Below are 18,700 nucleotides of genomic sequence, written 5' to 3'. Positions count from 1 at the left end.
GGAGGGGAGGCTGCCTTAGAATGTGTGCAGAGAGATCGGAGTGAGCTTAAACAGACCGTGCGGTGTTTGGGGCCCATGGTTTTAAAAGGTCCTGATGAAACATTTCGCCAAACGCAGAAGCTTGGTGAAAAGTAGTGAACCAGGTTGGCAAGAACAGTCCACAGCAGACGAAAAAGGTCTGCTCCCTGTGGCAGCCTGTTTCAGACGCCCATGCCCCCTTTCCTCAGAGGAGGGGTTCGGGAACAAGGCTGGGGAGAAAAATCACGAGTCTTGAAGAGGATGATATTTGCTCTGTAGGGGTTAGAGACTGTGTTTTTATCTCTGTATGGCTGTATCAGGTGGTTCTTGAATTATACATATTTCCTGACATTTTCTGTGTTGTAGCCATGAAAATAACAACAGAAAGGTTTTTTTTTTTTCTCATTCAGTTCACAAGTCTAATAGACCTTTCTAGCAGTATTTTGCTGACACTAAGTCCATCTTTCCATGTTGTTAGCATCACACTAATTTCAGAGAACAAACAGACCAGAGTATTATTTGCCAACCCAGAAGCCCACCTACATGTTGGACCAATTGCAGCCACTTAATTTTGTCCATAAATAAATGGTTCGTTGTTGTTGTTATTGGGGTTACCGCTGAGGCTCCGTGCTGGCACTGTGAACCCACTGATCCCAGCAGCCATTTTCTCCTTTCCTTTTTTTCCTATTTTATTTGCTAGGAGAGAGAGAATTACACTTTGTAGCACGTGACTCCACTGGGTACGCCACCACCTGACCCAGCTTCACCTGCTTCACCTGCACCGTAGTGCGGGCTTCTTGGCCTGTGTAAGAGGACTCAGCGGGCCCTGGGCTGCCTTTGCTCTTCGCCTCTTTCGGGTTGACTTGTAGTGAGCTGAGCAGTGATCAGCCAGTGTCAGGCTTGAAGAGGGCAAGTGATAAGTGTGTGTACTGGTTTTTTTTTTTTTTTAATATTTATTTATTTATTCCCTTTTGTTGCCCTTGTTTTTTTATTGTTGTAGTTATTGTTGTTATTGCTGTTGTTGGATAGGACAGAGAGAAATGGAGAGAGGAGGGGAAGACAGAGAGGGGGAGAGAAAGATAGACGCCTGCAGACCTGCTTCACCGCCTGTGAAGTGACTCCCCTGCAGGTGGGGAGCCAGGGGCTTGAACCGGGATCCTTACGCCGGTCCTTGAACTTTGCGCCACGTGTGCTTAACCTGCTGCGCTACCGTCCGACTTCCTGTGTGTACTGTTTATGATGTGTTAGTGATCTCTTACCTTAGGGCTGGCCTTTGTTGGATTAGAAATGCCTGAGCAGAGGAGAGAAGGGCCTCAGCAGGGTTTCGGAGTGTCTGTTAAGTGCCCCTGTGGCTCTGAATTCCGCTGCCTCCCAGGCAGCTCTGGTCAGACTCTGAGTGAAATCCACAAGCACCGAAGTCTGGGGTTTCTGTCCTGTCCCTCTGGAGCAGGAGCTACAGTGAGACGTTTCTCTGTAGATCAAAGCTTTGGCAGCTGATTTAACTCCCTTCAGGCCAGCTGTGGAGACCCGCCTGCTTATGTAACCAGGGAGCATAAATCCAGAAAGACTTGAAGTGGGGGGGTTGAGAGTTGGATCAAATGAGGTTTTTCCAAGTTTGCAAAGACTTGTGCTGATAAAACAGAAGTGAGAATGAAGGAAATGGTCATTTTGCACCCCGCTGCTCTGAAGGCAGCTGTCCGTGCAGGGGCCTTGACCCCAGGGCGGCCTTGCTAGGGTTGCCTGGAGGCGCAGGGCTCACCGTGCAGGGAGAAGCAGCCCGGGATGGAGCCTCCTCAGCCGCCCTAGCGCAGGCTTTCCTGTGGGATCCCCACCCACTTTGTCTGTCTTGGACTTGTGCCTGTCTGTTGGGGACGGCTGGCTAAGGGGAAGTTGTGGCCAGACCGGCTGGCGGTCTTGTCCCAGAGATGCTGTTCTTCAGGTGAGCGGTGGTGGCTCCGGTGCGACTTAGGGCTGGTGACCGTCAGAGCTCTACCACTCTGAACAAGCTCTGTCACCTCGAGTGGGATACTGGCGGGTGTCTGAGACCCGAGTGGGCTAAGACTTGGTGGCGTCTGGTCCAGGACGCGCTCTGGGGACGCCGTTTGCCGGCCGCTGTGGCCCTCATGCTGCTGTTGCTCAGGTCTGCAAGGCGACCGCGCCCTCCGGTCCCCTAGCCCCGCAGCACACATGCATGTCCGGTCCCCTAGCCCCGCAGCACACACGCACGTCCGGTGCCCTAGCCCTGCAGCACACACGCAGTAGGCTAAGAGTGGACGGGAGAAGAGCTTGCTTTTGGCTCCTTACGCAGCCCTGCCACGGGGTTTCCTCAATAAGCCCATGCGTGCTGGTCACCACCAGCCTGTCTGAGTCCCAGAGTCAAGTGGCTGCCGACTTCAGGTGACCGGAGGAGGACCTGTCCCTTGGGGACACCTCCACGCACAGCCCCTCTAACTGGGGTAAGTCTGGGCCACCGCCCCCCCACACACAGGCTGCTCCGGAGGGCCTCGCCACCTCTCTCCCCGGGCCAGGCTTCCCCGGCAAGGCTGCTGCCTCAGGGCTGTCCTCCCCGGCCCTCCAGCCACCTCTCAGCCATGCTCCCGCTCTGTTGGGGCCGTGTTGGCTCTCACGCTTAGCCAGCCAGGACTCATTGTAGGGGCCGGGTGTTTAGAATAAATGGAATGGTCTGGAATGTGGCGCAATGGATAAAGCACTGGATTCTCAATCATGAGGTCCCGAGTTTGATCTCCGGCAGCCCATGTACCAGAGTAATGTCCGGTTCTTTCTCTCCTCCCATCTCTCTCATGAATAAATCAATAAATTCTTTTAAAAATAGAATAAAAAGGAAGACATCCTCAGTATTTTTTGGTATGTTCTCCCAATCTTTTTGTTGTTGTTGCTTATGGACAAGATGACTGTAGAATGTACAGCGTGCGAGCTCTCTCTCTCCGTCTCTCCCCCTCACTCCACCCTTTTTTCTAACCCTGGGAGAATTGGCCAGACTGGTCATTTTGATTTGAAAGGGCAGGCAGATTGCCTGCCTGGCCCTGCTGTGAAGAGGATGGGGAGGAGCGGCTGCTGAGAGACCTCTGGCAAGTCGCTGGCCTCTCCACAGCTCCTCACTGTGAACTCTCACCTGCCCTTGGGCCTTGCGCCTTCACCTTCCTGTGGTGAAGCTCGGGGCATTTCTGGCCACTCGAGACCCAGCTTTCTTCACCCCTCAGGTGCTGACAGAGTAGTGCCTCCCTCACAGTCAAGATGGAGATTCGGTGTCCATGCTCAGTGACACGGGTGGCCGATGTTTCTCTGGAAGGCCTGAATGGGGAGCCTGAGGGACCTCTTCTGTCGACCACATTTTGATCTTCTGTGCCTGGGACCCAGGACCTTAGCGGAGTGCTCGTAGGGCGTCAGCAGGCTCAGGCAGATGCGGCTTTCAGGACGTCTGCCGCAGTGGCCCTTGAGAGTCCACCATGAAGACTGCTGGGCGGCCTTGCCTGTATCCGACGGCAGCTCAGGCCCATGAGGTGCTCCTTGGCAGGGCGCGTAAGTCACTGTGCTGCGAGCTGGTGTGAGCCCCTGCCCCACTCACAGGAGGGCAGGCTTCTCAAGTGCTGGGACTCTGCTGCAGGAGTCTGTTTCTCTCTGTCTCTATCAGAATAAGGGAAAGTAGAAATATACATGTCCAATAATAGCCCAGGTTTCAACGGAAAGCCCCAGATACTGTGGATCAATTGCCATGTCCCACAAGAGGAGGAACCTGGCCTGTCATCAGAGATGCCCTTGGTCGTGATTGGCAGTGCCAGCTATTTATGGCTCCTCTTCTGAGCCTTATTCCATAGTGCCTGGTACATTCACTCGGTGTGGGCACTGAAGGTACTTTGCCCTGTGGGTATCACAGAAACCTGGAGTCAGCCAACCTGTCTGTCACCTGCCTGTGCCACTCCACCCTCACCAAGGGCAGACACCAGTGGGCTCCCCACTAGCCTCTGTAGAATCCCAAGAATCACTTGGAGGCAAACCTGGACAACTGCAGGTAGCAGGCTACAAAGAGATGGCTGGGAAAGCGGCCTTGTTGACGACCAAGGTCAAAGTGGCTTCAGCAAAGCCTGGCCCTATAGGCTGACAGGAGGCCAACAGCCAAGCCAGTGGCCACTCCAGAACCTCGGCATCCCACCAGATGAAGACAGACAGCTGGGTCCCCGTGATCCTTAGAGGGCACCACGCCCAGGGGAGAATGGCCTCAGCTTGGACTCGGGAGCACCTGAAAGTTAGGCAGCCCACCAACAGATGCCCATCTGCTGAGGCTGAGGACATTGTGGTCTGTGTACTACTCCGCTGTTAAGAATAATGAGGTCATCTCCTTCACCTCATCTTGGATGGAGCTTGAAGGAGTCATGTTGAGTGAGCTCAGCCAGAGAGAGCAGGGTGAATATGGGTGATCCCACTCATGGGCGGAACGTAAAAGCGGGAAGGGAAACACAAAGTAAACTTGGACTGGGTTTGGTTTGGCACCAAAACAAATGACTCTGGAAAACGGGGGCAGGGAGGGTGTGGGGAAGGGCTCTGGGTCCTGCTGCATGATGGTGGAAGAGACCCAGGCTGGGGCGAGAGTGTTTGCAGACACCTGTGGTGCTGAGACGGGAACTGCCCACGCGTCAGCAACTGTGCTGTGAACCATTAATCCCCAGTAAGATGATTTTGAAAAAAGTCACATAAAATCAGACATTTGTCACAAGACCTCAGCCAGACATCCTAGTTCAAGATTTTGAAAAGAAACAGTTCATGATATTGCTGTCAGAAGTTAAAAAGAAAATCCAGAACTGGAAATGAGGGTCAAGGAGATAGCATAGAGATCATGAAATAGTTTGTTGCCTGCAGCTCTGAGGTCTCAGGTTCAGTCACCAGCACCACATAAACCACAGCTGAGCAGGGGTCAGGTGAAGGAAGGAAAGGAAGGAAGGAGGGAGAGGTAGACAGGCAAGCTCCAAATGGAAGATGAGCAAAGCAGAAGTGAGCCCATGACCTCCCTGCTGGGTGAGCTACATGGGAGAACAGAGCTGGCAGCCCACTGCACCCAGGGCGGCTCTCCTGCTCTTTGAGGGGTCTCCTTTCTCGTCCGTGGCCTCCACCAGAACAGACACATTTGAGTAGCTCTCACCCCGTGTGTCCTCTGTCCCGTGTAATCCAAGACCAGGCGCCTGTGCAGACCGTGAATGAAATGAGAGCACTCCCTCTGCTTATACGCCGAGAGTATGAGCTCCGAGAGACATCAGCTTTCCAACCCCTACTCAAAGAAAAAAGTGAGAGAGCACACTGGCATAGGAAGAGTGAAGCATAAGGACTGTTTTTAGCCTCTTCTGGGCACAAAAGCACCGGTCACAGGCTTTGGACATAGCCTGCACTGTGCAGTGACGCGGCAAGGGCTGCTTGACTCTGACAGCAGAATTGCATCCTCAGGAAAGGGCGTTGGAGACAGACTGTGGTCACAACTCAGTCAGGGAAGACCCACAGCCTTTCCTGAGTCCTGATCCACAGAGAGGCCCCTCCAGGACGCCAGCAGTACCTCAGAGAGGAAGCTGTTCAGACTCTGGTCCCCACGCTGCAGGCTCGTCGGACCCAAACTTCTGTCAGAATCTGGCCCGTGTCGTCTTCTGATGTCAATCAGTATAGTTCACAGGGTGATGAAGTTTGGGGCGAGGTGAATCCAGAGGCGACAGTGACCTCTTGGAGACATACGTGGCGGCTCTAGGCGGACACAGGCACTGCGTGTCTCCCCCTTGGCAAGCTAGGAAGGCGGACTGAGGGCAGCTTGCTGTGCAGAGGACGAAGGGGCCAAACTCCCAGGTGCTGTGAATCCCTCAAAGTGAACCTTTACATTTTTATTTGTTTATTTACTATTAGATAGAGACAGAAATTGAGAGGCGAGGGGAGAGAGAGACTCCTGCGACCTTGCTTCCCCACTTGTGAAGCTTTCCCCCTGCAGGTGGGGACCAGCAGCTTGAACCCAGGTCTTTGCGCACTGTGATGTGAGCTCAACCAGGTGCTCCTCTGCCTGGCCCTGCTAAAAGCGCTCTTTCAGTAGAGACTGCCTCAGCACTCATCACTAAGGGAATGAGTAAATGGATTAGGATAAATCTATAATGCTGAGAATTCTTTTTTTTTTTTTTTTCTACCAGAGCACTGCTCAGCCCTGGCTTGAGGGGGTGCGGGAGATTGAACCTGGGACTCTGGAGTCTCAGGCATGAGGGTCTCTGCATAACCATTATGCTGTCTACTCCCACCCAGTGCTGAGAATTCTTCACTTGCAAATGTATTTTTCCTTTGACTATTTAAAGTGAAACAATCACAGTCACTGAATATAGTTGAGCGACGGCATTGCTCCCAGGTTTCAGGGTGTGTGCGCAGACGCCCTCCCTGCCGTGCCCTGAAACTTCATTCTCAGTTGCCTTCAGTTTTTTTAACGGCGACTCCTGAAAACCTGTCTTGAGGTAAGAAGGTGTCTGTGGACTTACCTGAGTGTGGTGAAAGTCACTTTGCAAACAAGGCTTTTTTTTGGAAGAGCAGACCTCAGACAGGAGAAGGGCAGTGAGCGAGGGCTGAGCGCCGCACGCACCACACTCCGGGCTCAGTGCAGACAGGAGCCGAGCCGCACGGTGACCGGATCATCCTACGGGCAGCGAGGAAAATCACCCTCGGAGAGAGCTTGGCTAGGGGAGGAGGAAGAGGGAGGTCTGTGACTGTACTAGCTTTCAAGGCAGGACTGTTTCTGGAAACGTAGTTTCAAGTAGAAAAGCTAAAAATGTAGCCATCTTAAAAGCAAACAGATGCAAAGAATACTGATTTTCTTGGTGACCTTGAGCAGTACGGCAGTACGGAGCCAGTCTGTTTGCCAGGAGCACAGCAGTCCTGAGTGTTCACTTCCAAGAGCCGAGCCTCCCAAAGGTCTGTTCTTGGTAATACATGGTTAAATGTTCCACGTTAAGAGTGTTACTCTAGCATAGAAACCAGACACTGATGGGCACGGGTAGAGGGGAGGGGAGAAGCAGGTAACTCCAGGGCAGAAGCAACCAAGTTCAAGTGAGCAAGGCTTTTGGTTCCAGCAACTCCTCTGGGCAGCCAGTGGCGGTTCCAGGGAGACTGATGCCTCTCGGTTACTGTACTTCGAGGAACAGATCTGCGGACGAGAGGCCAGTGAAGAGCTCTGCTTCGCCGTGATGTGGAGGCACTGCGGGCTGGACTCCAGGGGTGGTCTCTCCCTCCCTCCGCAGCCTGATTGCCTCACCCGTGATAGCAGGGGAGGGCTGGGTGAAGTGGCTGGCCGGCTGTGGTCATGCTAGCGCTGGTTCTGAGGCCACGAGATTCATTCCTAGGAGAGCGCAGAAGGGTCCCCCAGCCGGCCCGCATCTTGGCATCTTGCTCTAGCACAGCGGGTGGTCCAGGGTCCCAGTGGTGCTGAGGAGCGCCTGGCCGGCCGGCCCGCATCTTAACATCTTGCTCTAGCACAGCGGGTGGTCCGGGAAATTTCCTGGGGGCCGGGATTCATCTCAGCTTTGATATCTTTCATTACAAACCCAATAAATGGGTGGAGGAGACAGCATAGTGGTTAGGAAAAAAGATTTTCATGCCTGAAGCTCCAGAGCCCCAAGTTCAATCCTCTGCACCACCATAAGTGGTCTCTCTCTCTCTCTCTTTAAAATAGGAAAAATAAAATATCTATTTTAAAAATTACTTTTATTTATTTACTAGTGAATTGACAGAGGAATTGAGAGGGGAGAGGGAGACAGGGAGAGAGACAGACAGACACCTACAGCCCTGCTTCACCACTAGTGAAGCTTCCCCCCTGCAGGTGGGGAGCAGGGGCTTGAACTTGGATCCTTGCGCACTGTAATGTGAGCACTTAACCAGGTGCGCCGCCGCCTGGCCCCATGAAATGTCTACTTTTAAACACCCAGTGAACATCCAGCAGGTGTGCCGTCCCTCTGGTGGTAGCTGCCCTCTCTGAGAGGGCAAAGCAGAAAGGCGGGCTCTGGGCTCCTCTCTCCTGAGAGGGCAAGGCAGAAAGGCGGGCTCTGGGCTCCTCACAGTCCTGGCTTGAAGGCTGACATGCCATTTCCGTCGTTTCATTTTCATGTGTTTCTGGTTTCTCAGAACATTCTCCATCGTGTAGAGATTTGGCAGGCAGGTGCCACTCAGCCCCTGCAGTCTTCTCAGTGTGGGGCTCCCAGTGAGGGGAGGCCTTTAGCCAAGTTCGCACTTGGTTCTCCTCCCCTGCGTCTGTCTGTTTGTGGAAGCCCTAATCTCTAGGTTCTTTTATTATTTTTTTAATTTATTTTCTCTTTTGTTGCCCTTGTTGTCTTTTTATTGTTGTAGTTAATGACAGAGAAAGATACAGAGAAACAGAAAAATACCAGAGCACTGCTCAACTCTGGCTTATGGTGGTGCTGGGAAATGAACCTGGCACCTTGGAGCCTCAGGTACAAAAGTCTTTTGCAGAACCATTAAGCTTAAGTCTTCCCAGCCCCTTACTCCTATTGAAAGGCATAAGAAGTTATCCTAGTGGTCCGGAAAGTGGCACAGGGGATAAAGCACTGGACTCTCAAGCATGAGGTCCTAAGTTCAGTCCCTGGCAACGCATGTACCAGAGTGATGTCTGGTTCTCTCTCTCCCTCTCCCTCTCCCTTTCCCTCTCCCTCTCTCTCTCTCTCTCTCTCTCTCGTAAATAAATAAATAAACTTAAAGAAGTTATCCTAGCCTCCCACTTTTGGTGTCTGTCCTTGACCCAAGAGCAGATGGCTAGAGAAAGCATTTGAAATGAAATGTCTCACTGAGTGAAGCTTTACGGTTTGCCAAGAGCACAAGGCAGTTGCTCCGCCCTGCAGGAACCTGGGTGGCGGTCCTTGGTCAGGGTGAGATGTCCCCGGTGAAGCGGCAGGATGGTCTGTTACTGCACTTGCCCTCGGTGGAAAGCCAGCCTCCCCGCAGCTTCATTTCATCTCCAGCCAGGAGAGGTGGGAGCCTCCTGGCTCTGCGTCACATAACGGGGTCTTGGCTCTGGGCTGTATGTGCTCTGAGGCCTCAGGGTCATTGTCACACTAGTGAGGTTTTCTTTGCACCTAATGCTAAAACCGGCTCCTTGCCCTCATCTCAATGCAGACAGGTCCTGTTAGAGCCCTCGGGTGCTTCTTGACCCTCGTATTCTCACTGAGAAGCAGAGCTGGGCAAGGCCTCACGTGGGCCTCACGAGACATGCGCAGTGATACAGAAAACAGACCCTGCTCGCACGCACACACTTGGTCCTGGGTCTACACTAGTCCCTTCCCCAGACTGCACAGGATTCTTCTTTCTTTCTTTTTTCTTTTTTTTCTTTTTTGCCTCCAGGGTTATCACTGGGGCTAGGTGCCTGCACTACAAATTCACTGCTCCTGGAGGCTTATTTTTTTCCCTTTTGTTGCCCTGGTTGTTTATCGTTGTTGTTATTGATGTCGTCATTGTTGGATAGGACAGAGAGAAATGGAGAGAGGAGGAGAAGACAGAGAGGGGGAGAGAAAGACAGACACCTGCAGACCTGCTTCACCGCCTGTGAAGCGACTCCCCTGCAGGTGGGGAGCCGGGGGCTCGAACTGGGATCCTTATGCTGGTCCTTGCACTTATTATGTGCGCTTAACCCGCTGTGCTACCACCCGGCCCCCAGGGATGATTTTTTTTTTTAATATTTATTTTATTTTTGAGAGAGATGCAGAGCGGGAGAGACAAAGAGAAACACCAGAGCACTGCTCAGCTCTGGCTTACGGTGGTGCAGGGGATTGAACCTGGGACTTTGGAGCCTCAGGCATGAGAGTCTGTTTGCATAACCATTATGCTGTCTTCCCAGCCTGAGATGATTTTAACTGCTTAATGTAGTCAAAAAATAAAGCAGTTTTTGTTTGTTTTGTTTTCACCAGAGCTCTGCTCAGCTCTGGCTGATGGTGCGGGGGCTTGAGCCTGCGACTTGGGAGCCTCAGCTGTGAGAGTCCCTTTCCATAACCACTATGCTATCACCCCACCCAAATAAATCAGTTTTATGAATTCCTGCAAAGAAGATAACCACATTTGATTTTCATGTTGTTTAATTAAGCCAAGTCTTTCATGAAGAATGATTATTTTCAACTATGATATAAAAGACATAATTTGTTGAACACAGAGTGGGAGGTAACCTGCCATTAGTGCTCCTTGAGATCCAGCTGAGCTTTTAAGGTGGCCGGCTGGGGGTAGGCCACTTACTGTAACTGTCTGAAGATGCCGCCGCCCTGTGTGGGCCATGGCTTCCACTCAGATGTTGTCATTCATCTTCCGAGGACCTGTGAGTGCCCCCAGCAGGCTCACGTCTAGACTGAAAGTCCATCCGCACCACCACGGAGCTCTGAGTCTGACAGTCACAGCGAGTCCTGCTTGCTGAATCCTAGCACCCTAGTGGAGGCGGCCGGGAAGGGGATTGATCTCTGTTTGCATTTTAGACGGCTGGTCAGTGGCACTTCATCTGGTTGCCTGTCCTGGTAAATTTCCACAAAGCTAAAAGCAGCTTAAGGTATGATCTCATAGGAGTCGGGCGGTAGCGCAGGTGGCGCAAAGCGCAAGGACCGGTGTAAAAATCTCGGTTTGAGCCCCCGGCTCCCCACCTGCAGGGGAGTCGCTTCACAGGCGGTGAAGCAGGTCTGCAGGTGTCTCTCTTTCTCTCCTTCCTCTTTCTTCCCCTCCTCCATTTCTCTCTGTCCTATCCAACAACAATGACATCAATAACTATAACAATAAAACAACAAGGGCAACAAAAGGGAAAATAAAGTTATTTTAAAAATAAAATATGATCTCGCTAGGTTTTCGACAAATATACAGAGTGGTTATCTGATGTTATCTGGGGATCAAACAATAATTCATTTGTTTCTATGACTAGGCAATTCCAAGGAGAAAGAAAAAGAAATTTTTTTTGTTGTCTCTGTCCTTATCATACAAAGCAAAATCTGCATCACTGCTCACTTCCTCCCACAACAGTAGATCATTTTATGAAAGACATTAGGTCTTGTGTGACTTTACAGAGTAACTCAGCTTGCAACAGAGCCCCTGGGCTCCTCTCTGGCTCCCAGTCTACTGGGAATCGGTGGGCCTGTCCTGGCTCTGCCCTGGGTCAGGTCGGTTCCTTCTGCTGTCCGTGTGTTTTCTCCCTCCATGTGAGCAGAACCCGGACATTCTCTTAGACTGCCAGCGCTAACGCGAGCACCGAGCGCCTGGGGACCATCTTAATAGATACTGGAATGGTGACAAGTTGCCGGATAACTGAACCACTTCCAGAAGCTCCCTGTCACAGTTTTTTCTTGCATGCACTGAGGTAGGCAGACAGTCAGACAGACAGACAACTTTTGTTTTCTTTACAAGCTCATGTGAATCATCTCTAGATCCCGCATCTGAGTGAAACCATCTGGTTGTCGTCTTTTCATCTCGTTGCTTATTTCTATGGGCGTCATCACCTCCAGCCCCACCCATTTTGTCCAGAAGGACGCAGTGTCCTCTTTTTAGATTGCAGACTAGTACTCCCCGGAACATATACTCATGACTCCTGTAGCCTGTCCTCTGTGGATGGACATTTAGGCTGCTTCCACTCTTTGGCTCTTGTGAACAATGCAGCTGTGAACATAGAGGTGCAGGTGTCCCTTCTGATAGTGTTTGAGAGTCCACTGGGTAAATGCCCAGGAGTGAGATTGCTGGATCATAAGGTGACTCCATTTATGTGTTAAGGACCGCCCTTACAGTCTTCAAAGGGACCGCCCCAGTTTGCATTCCTACCAGCAGTAAAGCAGTGTTCCTCTTTCTCCACAATCTCTCCAACACCTGTCATTTCCTGGTTTGTGGATGTAGGTCATTCTCTCAGGTGGGAGATGGTGTGAGACTATTTTTATGTCTTTACTGAGGGATTAATGGTTTACAGTAAATAAAATAGTTTGTACATGTGTAACAGGTTCCCACACAACAGTACAACCTCCACTAGGTGTAAGACAGTCTTTAATGGGATGGCTACTTAGATAATAAAATATAAATTTTATACAGTTGTTTATAGTCATGTTTTTCTGAAGGGAAAAAAACATTTTATTTTATTTTATTCACAATTTCTCCAGGACTCTGGATCGATTTGGAAATGTCCTACAATGGGTCCTTTCTGATGACTCTTGAGACCAAAATGAATTTGACCAAACTAGGTAAAGAGCCTCTTGTTGAAGCCCTGAAGGTTGGAGAAATTGGCAAAGAAGGGTAAGGAGCTATATGAATCCACTAACCCCGTCTGGGGAAGCCAGCCTCTCCCTCCAGCCTTTGCTGAGCAGCTCTGACGTTACAGGAGCCCCGCATGCCGAGTGAGTGGCCGCAAGTGCTCGTGGCTCACAGAGGGGCTTGGGAATGGGTTGCTGGTTTCATCCCTCAAAAGCTGGGCGTTCCCACCTCTGATGTTAGTCCTGCAGTGAGGCACACAGCATCGGTGACCCATATGCCACAGACCTCAGGACAGCAGGCAGGCTCTTCTGTGCAGTAAAGTTCTGTGTAGAGAACTGTCTTTCAGAAAGTTCCTCCATCAGCTTGTAACCACAAATTGCAACGTGTGGGCCAGGCCAATCAATCAGACAATTGATCCTGCAGCCACACATAACCCCCAAGTGTTTTTTGAGGCGCCTTCTTCAAATAATGCAATATTGCTCCGCTAGGTCAGCGGGTCTCGCTGTAGGAAATGTTCTGAGGCCCCGAGTTTGCCTGATCTAGTAAGTGCCTGGATTCGAGCTAGTTAGTGAAGCTTGCTTCTTTCTTTCCTCTGTCCTCTCTCCCTCTCTCCCTCTCTCCCTCCCTCCCTCCCTCCCTTTCCTGTCTATAGAGTGCATAAACTGGAACTTTTACACGCTTCACTTTTACTACTTTTTTGACTACAAGTTCTGCTATTACTGTTCATACCAAACTAAAATTGCTGACTAGAGTCTGCCTCTCACATCCTTAGCCCTTTCTGCACGAAGCAGTGTGATGACAGGGAAACACCAGGCCTTGTTTCTAGGAGTCTAAGTAGAAGACGCAGACTTTGAGCCTTTCGCTTAGTTGTGATACTGTGACCGGCTGCTTCCGTGCAGACTATGGCAAGGATGGGAGTTGGGTCATGAATTCGAGAATGTCCTTTAACTTAGAACGTTCTGATTTATCCAGGTCACTTACTGAAATGTTCCTATGTTAATAAGTGAAGAATTTCACCTTCTCCATGCAATCTAACCTATATCTGTGCTATTTTTCTTCTGTTTGTTAAAATATGTTTGGATTCGGCAATCTGTGGATTGTATTTTCTGGTGAGTGGTATTCATCAACTCTCCATGTGGCATTTCATTCCCTTTAAGTGCTGAGTTTTGTTTCGTCCCATGTGACACCATTAAGAAGCTTGTTCTTTCTTCATGATTCTGTACATAAAGGCACACTTCACAGACCTGAAAGGATTGAGATCAGGAGGTATTTTTATTAGTGATTTAACATGATCAACAAGATTGTGGGATAAGAGGGGTACAATTCCACACAGTTCCCACCACCAGAGTTCCCTGTCCCATCCCCTCCATTGGAAGCTTCCCTATCCCTCTGGGAGCATGGACCAAAGATCTTTATGGGGTGCAGAAGGTGGGAGGTCTGGCTTCTGTCATTGCTTCTCTGCTGGACATGGGCATTGACAGGGCAATCCACACCCCCAGCCTCTCTCTGTCCTTCCCTGGTGGGGCAGGGCTCTGGGGAGGTGCAGTTCCAGGGCACATGGGTGAGGTTGTCTGCCCAGGGAACTCAGGTTGGCGTCATGGTAGCGTCTGCAACTTGGTGGCAAAGTATTGGAGCTGGAGGGTTGGCATTCTAGGCCTGGTGTGTCTGGACATAGTTTGAAGTGACGCATGTTGAGGTGGCCTGGTTGCACTGAAATGGTTGAGTTCAGCAGATGCAGGAACAAAGGGTATAAATCAAGGGAAGCATGAAGGAAAACAAGCAGGGGCCCCCAGAGGATCCAGGACTGGGAGACATACGGGTTTTGTAGATAATGAGGAAGGCTCCTGCTGTCTTAGCGTTTAAGAAGGCAGTAGATGATATTATAATCAAGTTGTATGGGAACGTGGTTCACTTTGTAAATCCCACGGTTAGGGTTTACTGTAGAGCAGGACGTTTAAGAGACTTTCCTGGCAAGAAGAATCTCATACTTTCCCACTTTGGATTGCTGGGCCTGCTCTAATCCTCTGGTGAGACTCGCTTCTGTCCCGATGCTCCACCCCAGTGCCAGGCGCCACTGGGCACCCAGTCCAGTCTCATGACAGCAGAGCTGCTGACAGAGCCGCTGACAGGAGCAGCAGCACTGAGGGTGAGGGCTGACTGACGGCAGCGTGCCAGAGCATGTGCAAGCCAGAGCCACTCGTGCCAGGAACCCTTCAGGAGTGGCCCCGCCGTGGCACAGGGACACTGGGGGGTCCGGCAGAAGAGGGGAGTCTTGGGTGGGACAGCAGCTGGGGCTCCACCATAGCCAAATTCCCGGGGTCCTTGCCCCTCACTCCACTCGGGCTGCTGTGTCCTGACTCTTGGCGAGACTTGAGGTACATTCTGACCGGCCAGACAGAGGTCGAGGAGGTTTCAGGACAAGTGAGACTGTGGGAAAACGAGCACTCTAGGAATATGATGGTGTCCTTGTAGGTCCTCATATGGGTTTGAGAGAGTAGGAGAGAAGCTACACAGCGTCCAGGTTCCCTGCAGGCAGTGCAGACAGCAGTACCTGGGCTGCACACATGGAAAAGCAGTGCACTAGGCAAGTGAGCTATTGTGATGGCCCTCACAGACATGTTTTTATTTTACTTATTTATGTTCCCCATCAGGGTTATTTCTGAGGTTTGGTGCCTACAATTCCACTCCTGTTTCCAGATGGCCCTTTACTTATTTATTTTATCTTTTTCATAAAGGGTGAGAGACAGAGATAGGGAGAAGTAGAGATAAGGAGAAAGGGGATCAGGCAGTGGGACACCTGGCTAAGTGCTCACATTACAGGGCACAAGGACTTGGGTTCAAGTCCCTGGTCCCCACCTGCAGGGGGAAAGCTTTGTGAGAGGTGAAACAGGGCTGCAGGTGTCTCTCTGTCTCTCTCCCTCTCTATCTCCCCTTCCTCTCGATTTCTGACTGTGTCTATCCAATAAATTAATAAGATCATAAAAATTAAGAGAGTGGTCTGGGAGGTGGCGCAGTGGCTAAGGCACTGGATTCTCAAGCATGAGGTCCTGAGTTCAATCCCTGGCAGCACATGTACCAGAGTGATGTCTGGTTCTTTCTCTCTCCTTATCTTTCTCATTAGTAAATAAATAAAATCTTTTTTAAAAAAAGGAATTAAAAAAAGTCTTTTGGGAGTCGGGCTGTAGTGCAGCAGGCTAAGCGCAGGTGGCGCAAAGCACAAGGACTGGCATAAGGATCCTGGTTCGAACCCCGGCTCCCCACCTGCAGGGGAGTCACTTCACAGGTGGTGAAGCAGGTCTGCAGGTGTCTGTCTTTCTCTCCCCCTCTCTGTCTTCCCCTCCTCTCTCCATTTCTCTCTGTCCTATCCAACAACGACGACAACAATAATAACTACAACAATAAAACAACAAGGGCAACAAAAGGGAATAAAATAAATATTAAAAAATTTTTTAAAAAGTCTTTTAAAAAGACAGGAAAAAGTAAGGAAAAACAGAGATAAGGAAAGACACAGTTAGCACTGCTCTGCCATTCAAGCTTACTTTCCTGTGGGTGGGGGCCAGGGGCTTGAACCCTGGTCTTTGTGCCTGATGGTGTGTGTGCTTTCCTGTGTGCACCCCCACCGAGCCCCAATGTGCTATAGGCATTTCTTTTTCTTTCTTTTTTTAAAAAATGTTTAAATATTTATTTATTCCCTTTTGGTCACCCTTGTTGTTTTATTGTTGTAGTTTTTATTGTTGTTGTTGATGTCATTGTTGTTGGATAAGACAGAGAAATGGAGAGAGGAGGGGAAGACAGGGGGGGAGAGAAAGACAGACACCTGCAGACCTACTTCACCGCCTGTGAAGCGACTCCCCTGTAGTTGGGGAGCCGGAGGCTCAAACCGGGATCCTTACGCCGGTCTTTGCGCTTTGCGCCACCTGCGCTTAACCTGCTGTGCTACCACCCAACTCCCTCTTTTTCTTTTTCTTTTCCACATAAGCTCAGCTCTGGCTGATGGTGGTGCTGGGTATTGAACCTGGGAGCTCGGAGCCTCAGGCATGAAAGCCAGTTGTAGAACCATTACACTGTCTCCCCAGAATGTGGTATAAAATTTCTGCTGCTTCCTGTGAGAGTATTAAATCACATACTAGTGTGTGCTTACCTGCCCTTTAATTTGAACAGCATGGGAAACAGAATCCCAAAGCATCTCATCTGGGAGGAAAAGGCCTGGAAGAAACGGGTGCTTGACCCTTGTTTGCATAAAAGGTCCCTATGGGAGCCTGAGAACCCTGGAGCCTTCGCCCAGAAAATGCCTACACATGTACCATTGGACTCAACACTTCTGGAGACATCAAGAGCTTCTAAAAGTTGAAGAACTAGGAGCCCAGGGGCCAAGTGGTTGGTGCTCCTAGTGGAGCACACACCTCACAGTACACAAGGACGTGGGTTCAAGCCCTGGTCTCCCCTGCAGAAGAAGAGTCTCAGGCAGTGAAGCTGCAGCTATCTCTTTCTCCTGCTCCTTCTCAATTTCTCTCTGTCTCTCTCTCTGTCTGTCTCTCTCTCACACATACACACACACACACACACCAAAAAAGGGGGGGAAAAAAAGTCTAATCCCAAAAGTGATTGTTTCTTTTGCCACCAAGGTTTCTCTACGTTAGGACTCTTACACAGAGGCAAAGACCACAGCACTGACGCTCCCCGCGGGGCTCGAGCCTGGACCCTCAGTGGCTACACAGGCACACTCCTGGGTGAGCTGTCTTTTCCACCCCCGGGAATGACTGTTGGAGCCTTTGAAATCGCTCACTTAGATAGTATCTGTTTTGCCATGTGCCCTGAAAGGCCCTTTATGTTCTGGGAGCCAGATTCCCCAGAGCACATGTACCGCGACAGATGTGTGGCACTGCTGTCTCTCAAAAGAAGGTGTGTTCCCATGAGTGACTTCCCCAAAGCGGCCACCTCAGTGGCCTGTTTACTCGTCCCTCACTGGGAGTGTGTGTTTGGTGTGGCTTTTAGAATTGCTTCCCGAGTTCACGCCATTGCTCTAGACAGCAGGGTCACTGCTTGAAGTCACTCAAAGGCAACGGAGATTACAGGACCAAGAAATAAAGATTTTGACTCGAGACAGAATGTCAGTGATAAAACAGTTTATTCTTTCTTATGTGTCTGATTCCAAACACATTTCTAAAAACTTGGTAACAGGTCAGAAAAACTAGAGCCAAGCCTTTTTAGGTGCTCTGAGAAAGGAAACGGGGCGGGGGGGGGGGGGGACACAGCATAATGGTTATGCAAAGAGATGCTCCACAGTCCCTGGTTCAGTTCCCTGCACCACTGCCAGCCAGAGCTGAGCAAGGTTCTGGTAGAAGAAAAAAGACAATCATGTTCATCTGGAAGTCTTAGGTGTGTCTAAAATTAGGCTAATGACCTTCTAGCACATCTTACGGAAGAATGTGCCGTACGTCTGTCTGTGAAGTTCACGCAGACGCTGCCAGACAGAAACCATGAAGGGGCTCTGAGCACATTCAGTCTGGACCAGGTGCCGCGCGGTGTGGCTCCTCTGCAGGCAGGTGCCTTTGGCCAGAATCCGAATTTCATGCCGCTCGATCTGCTTCCGTGATAGAGCATCAGCCGAATCACTGAATCCAACCCACGGAGTCTGTCCTTGTCTCTGTCCCGCAGAGACACAGGGCATCTGCCGTCCCAACCCGGAGGCTGCAGAGGACCAATGTGAGTGGGCACCGGAGGGGCGGTGTCTGCGCGGCCTCAGCGCGGAGCTGGAGGCCGCTCTGCCGTGTGCCGGGCGTGGCGGCAGCCCGTGCCCAGGCGCTGCTGGAGGTGGGCCCATCTCCCTGCCTTTCCTCACCAGCACCCAGCTCAGGCTTTGGGGGAACAGACTGCTGTGTACCCTTTAAACTGAATGACTCTGTGAGGGCTGCCTAGCATGAAACCCCCTGGAGAGGCTTTGGGACTGCAAATGGTCAGCACTTCCTGGGCCAGCAGGACCTGTGGACAGAAGCAGCCGTGCGGGTGGGTCCCGGTAGCCAAGGACCAGAGACTTGTGTCTTCAGAGGCGCTTCTGTTCCATTCTCACCCAAGGACCAGAGACCTGTGTGTCTTCAGAGGCGCTTCTGTTCCATTCTCACCCAAGCCTGTTTCAGGAAACACCTAGTGTCTCGTGGCCGGGGCCGAGGAAGCTCCTTTGTCCTGTCAGGAGGGAGGTTCTCTCACAGCGGGGCTCCTGTTTCAGCCTGTCCTCTCTGTGGTGGTCTCCGCTGGACCTTGGTGCTCACATCGGCACATTCTGCCCTTGGTAGCTCTTGGCCCCACTGGCTACTCCACAGGTGACTATTGCAGAGACCGCGTCAGAGACGCGCAAAGCGATTACATTACAGGGAAGATGCAGCCCCATTGCTAAGACCATCCTAGGTCAGTGTGGTTTGTTTTTCCTGTCAAAACGGCCCATGGCTGGGCA

At 51.0% G+C, this 18,700-nt stretch overlaps 1 protein-coding gene across 8 annotated transcripts in view; it reads left to right on the top strand.

Annotated features, from left to right (window-relative positions):
* Nucleotides 1–18,700, top strand: part of TEX2 (testis expressed 2) — a 109,507-nt gene that overhangs the window by 80,915 nt on the left and 9,892 nt on the right. For 4 of the 8 annotated variants that reach the window (XM_060202557.1, XM_060202558.1, XM_060202560.1 and 1 more), the window contains exons 9-10: nt 12,159–12,291; nt 13,444–13,515. The exons of 1 other annotated variant lie outside the window; for it this stretch is intronic. In XM_060202557.1, the coding sequence (XP_060058540.1) occupies nt 12,159–12,291; nt 13,444–13,515 (205 nt within the window). The remainder of the gene's footprint in view (nt 1–12,158; nt 12,292–13,443; nt 13,516–18,700) is intronic. 3 more of the 8 variants (XM_016190242.2, XM_060202561.1, XM_060202563.1) reach the window with 1 other exon arrangement.

Source organism: Erinaceus europaeus, chromosome 12 (assembly GCF_950295315.1).
Source record: "Erinaceus europaeus chromosome 12, mEriEur2.1, whole genome shotgun sequence".
NCBI lineage: Eukaryota > Metazoa > Chordata > Mammalia > Eulipotyphla > Erinaceidae > Erinaceus > Erinaceus europaeus.
Note: the sequence above shows the minus strand (reverse complement) of the source record. Positions and strands in the feature narration are given on the sequence as shown.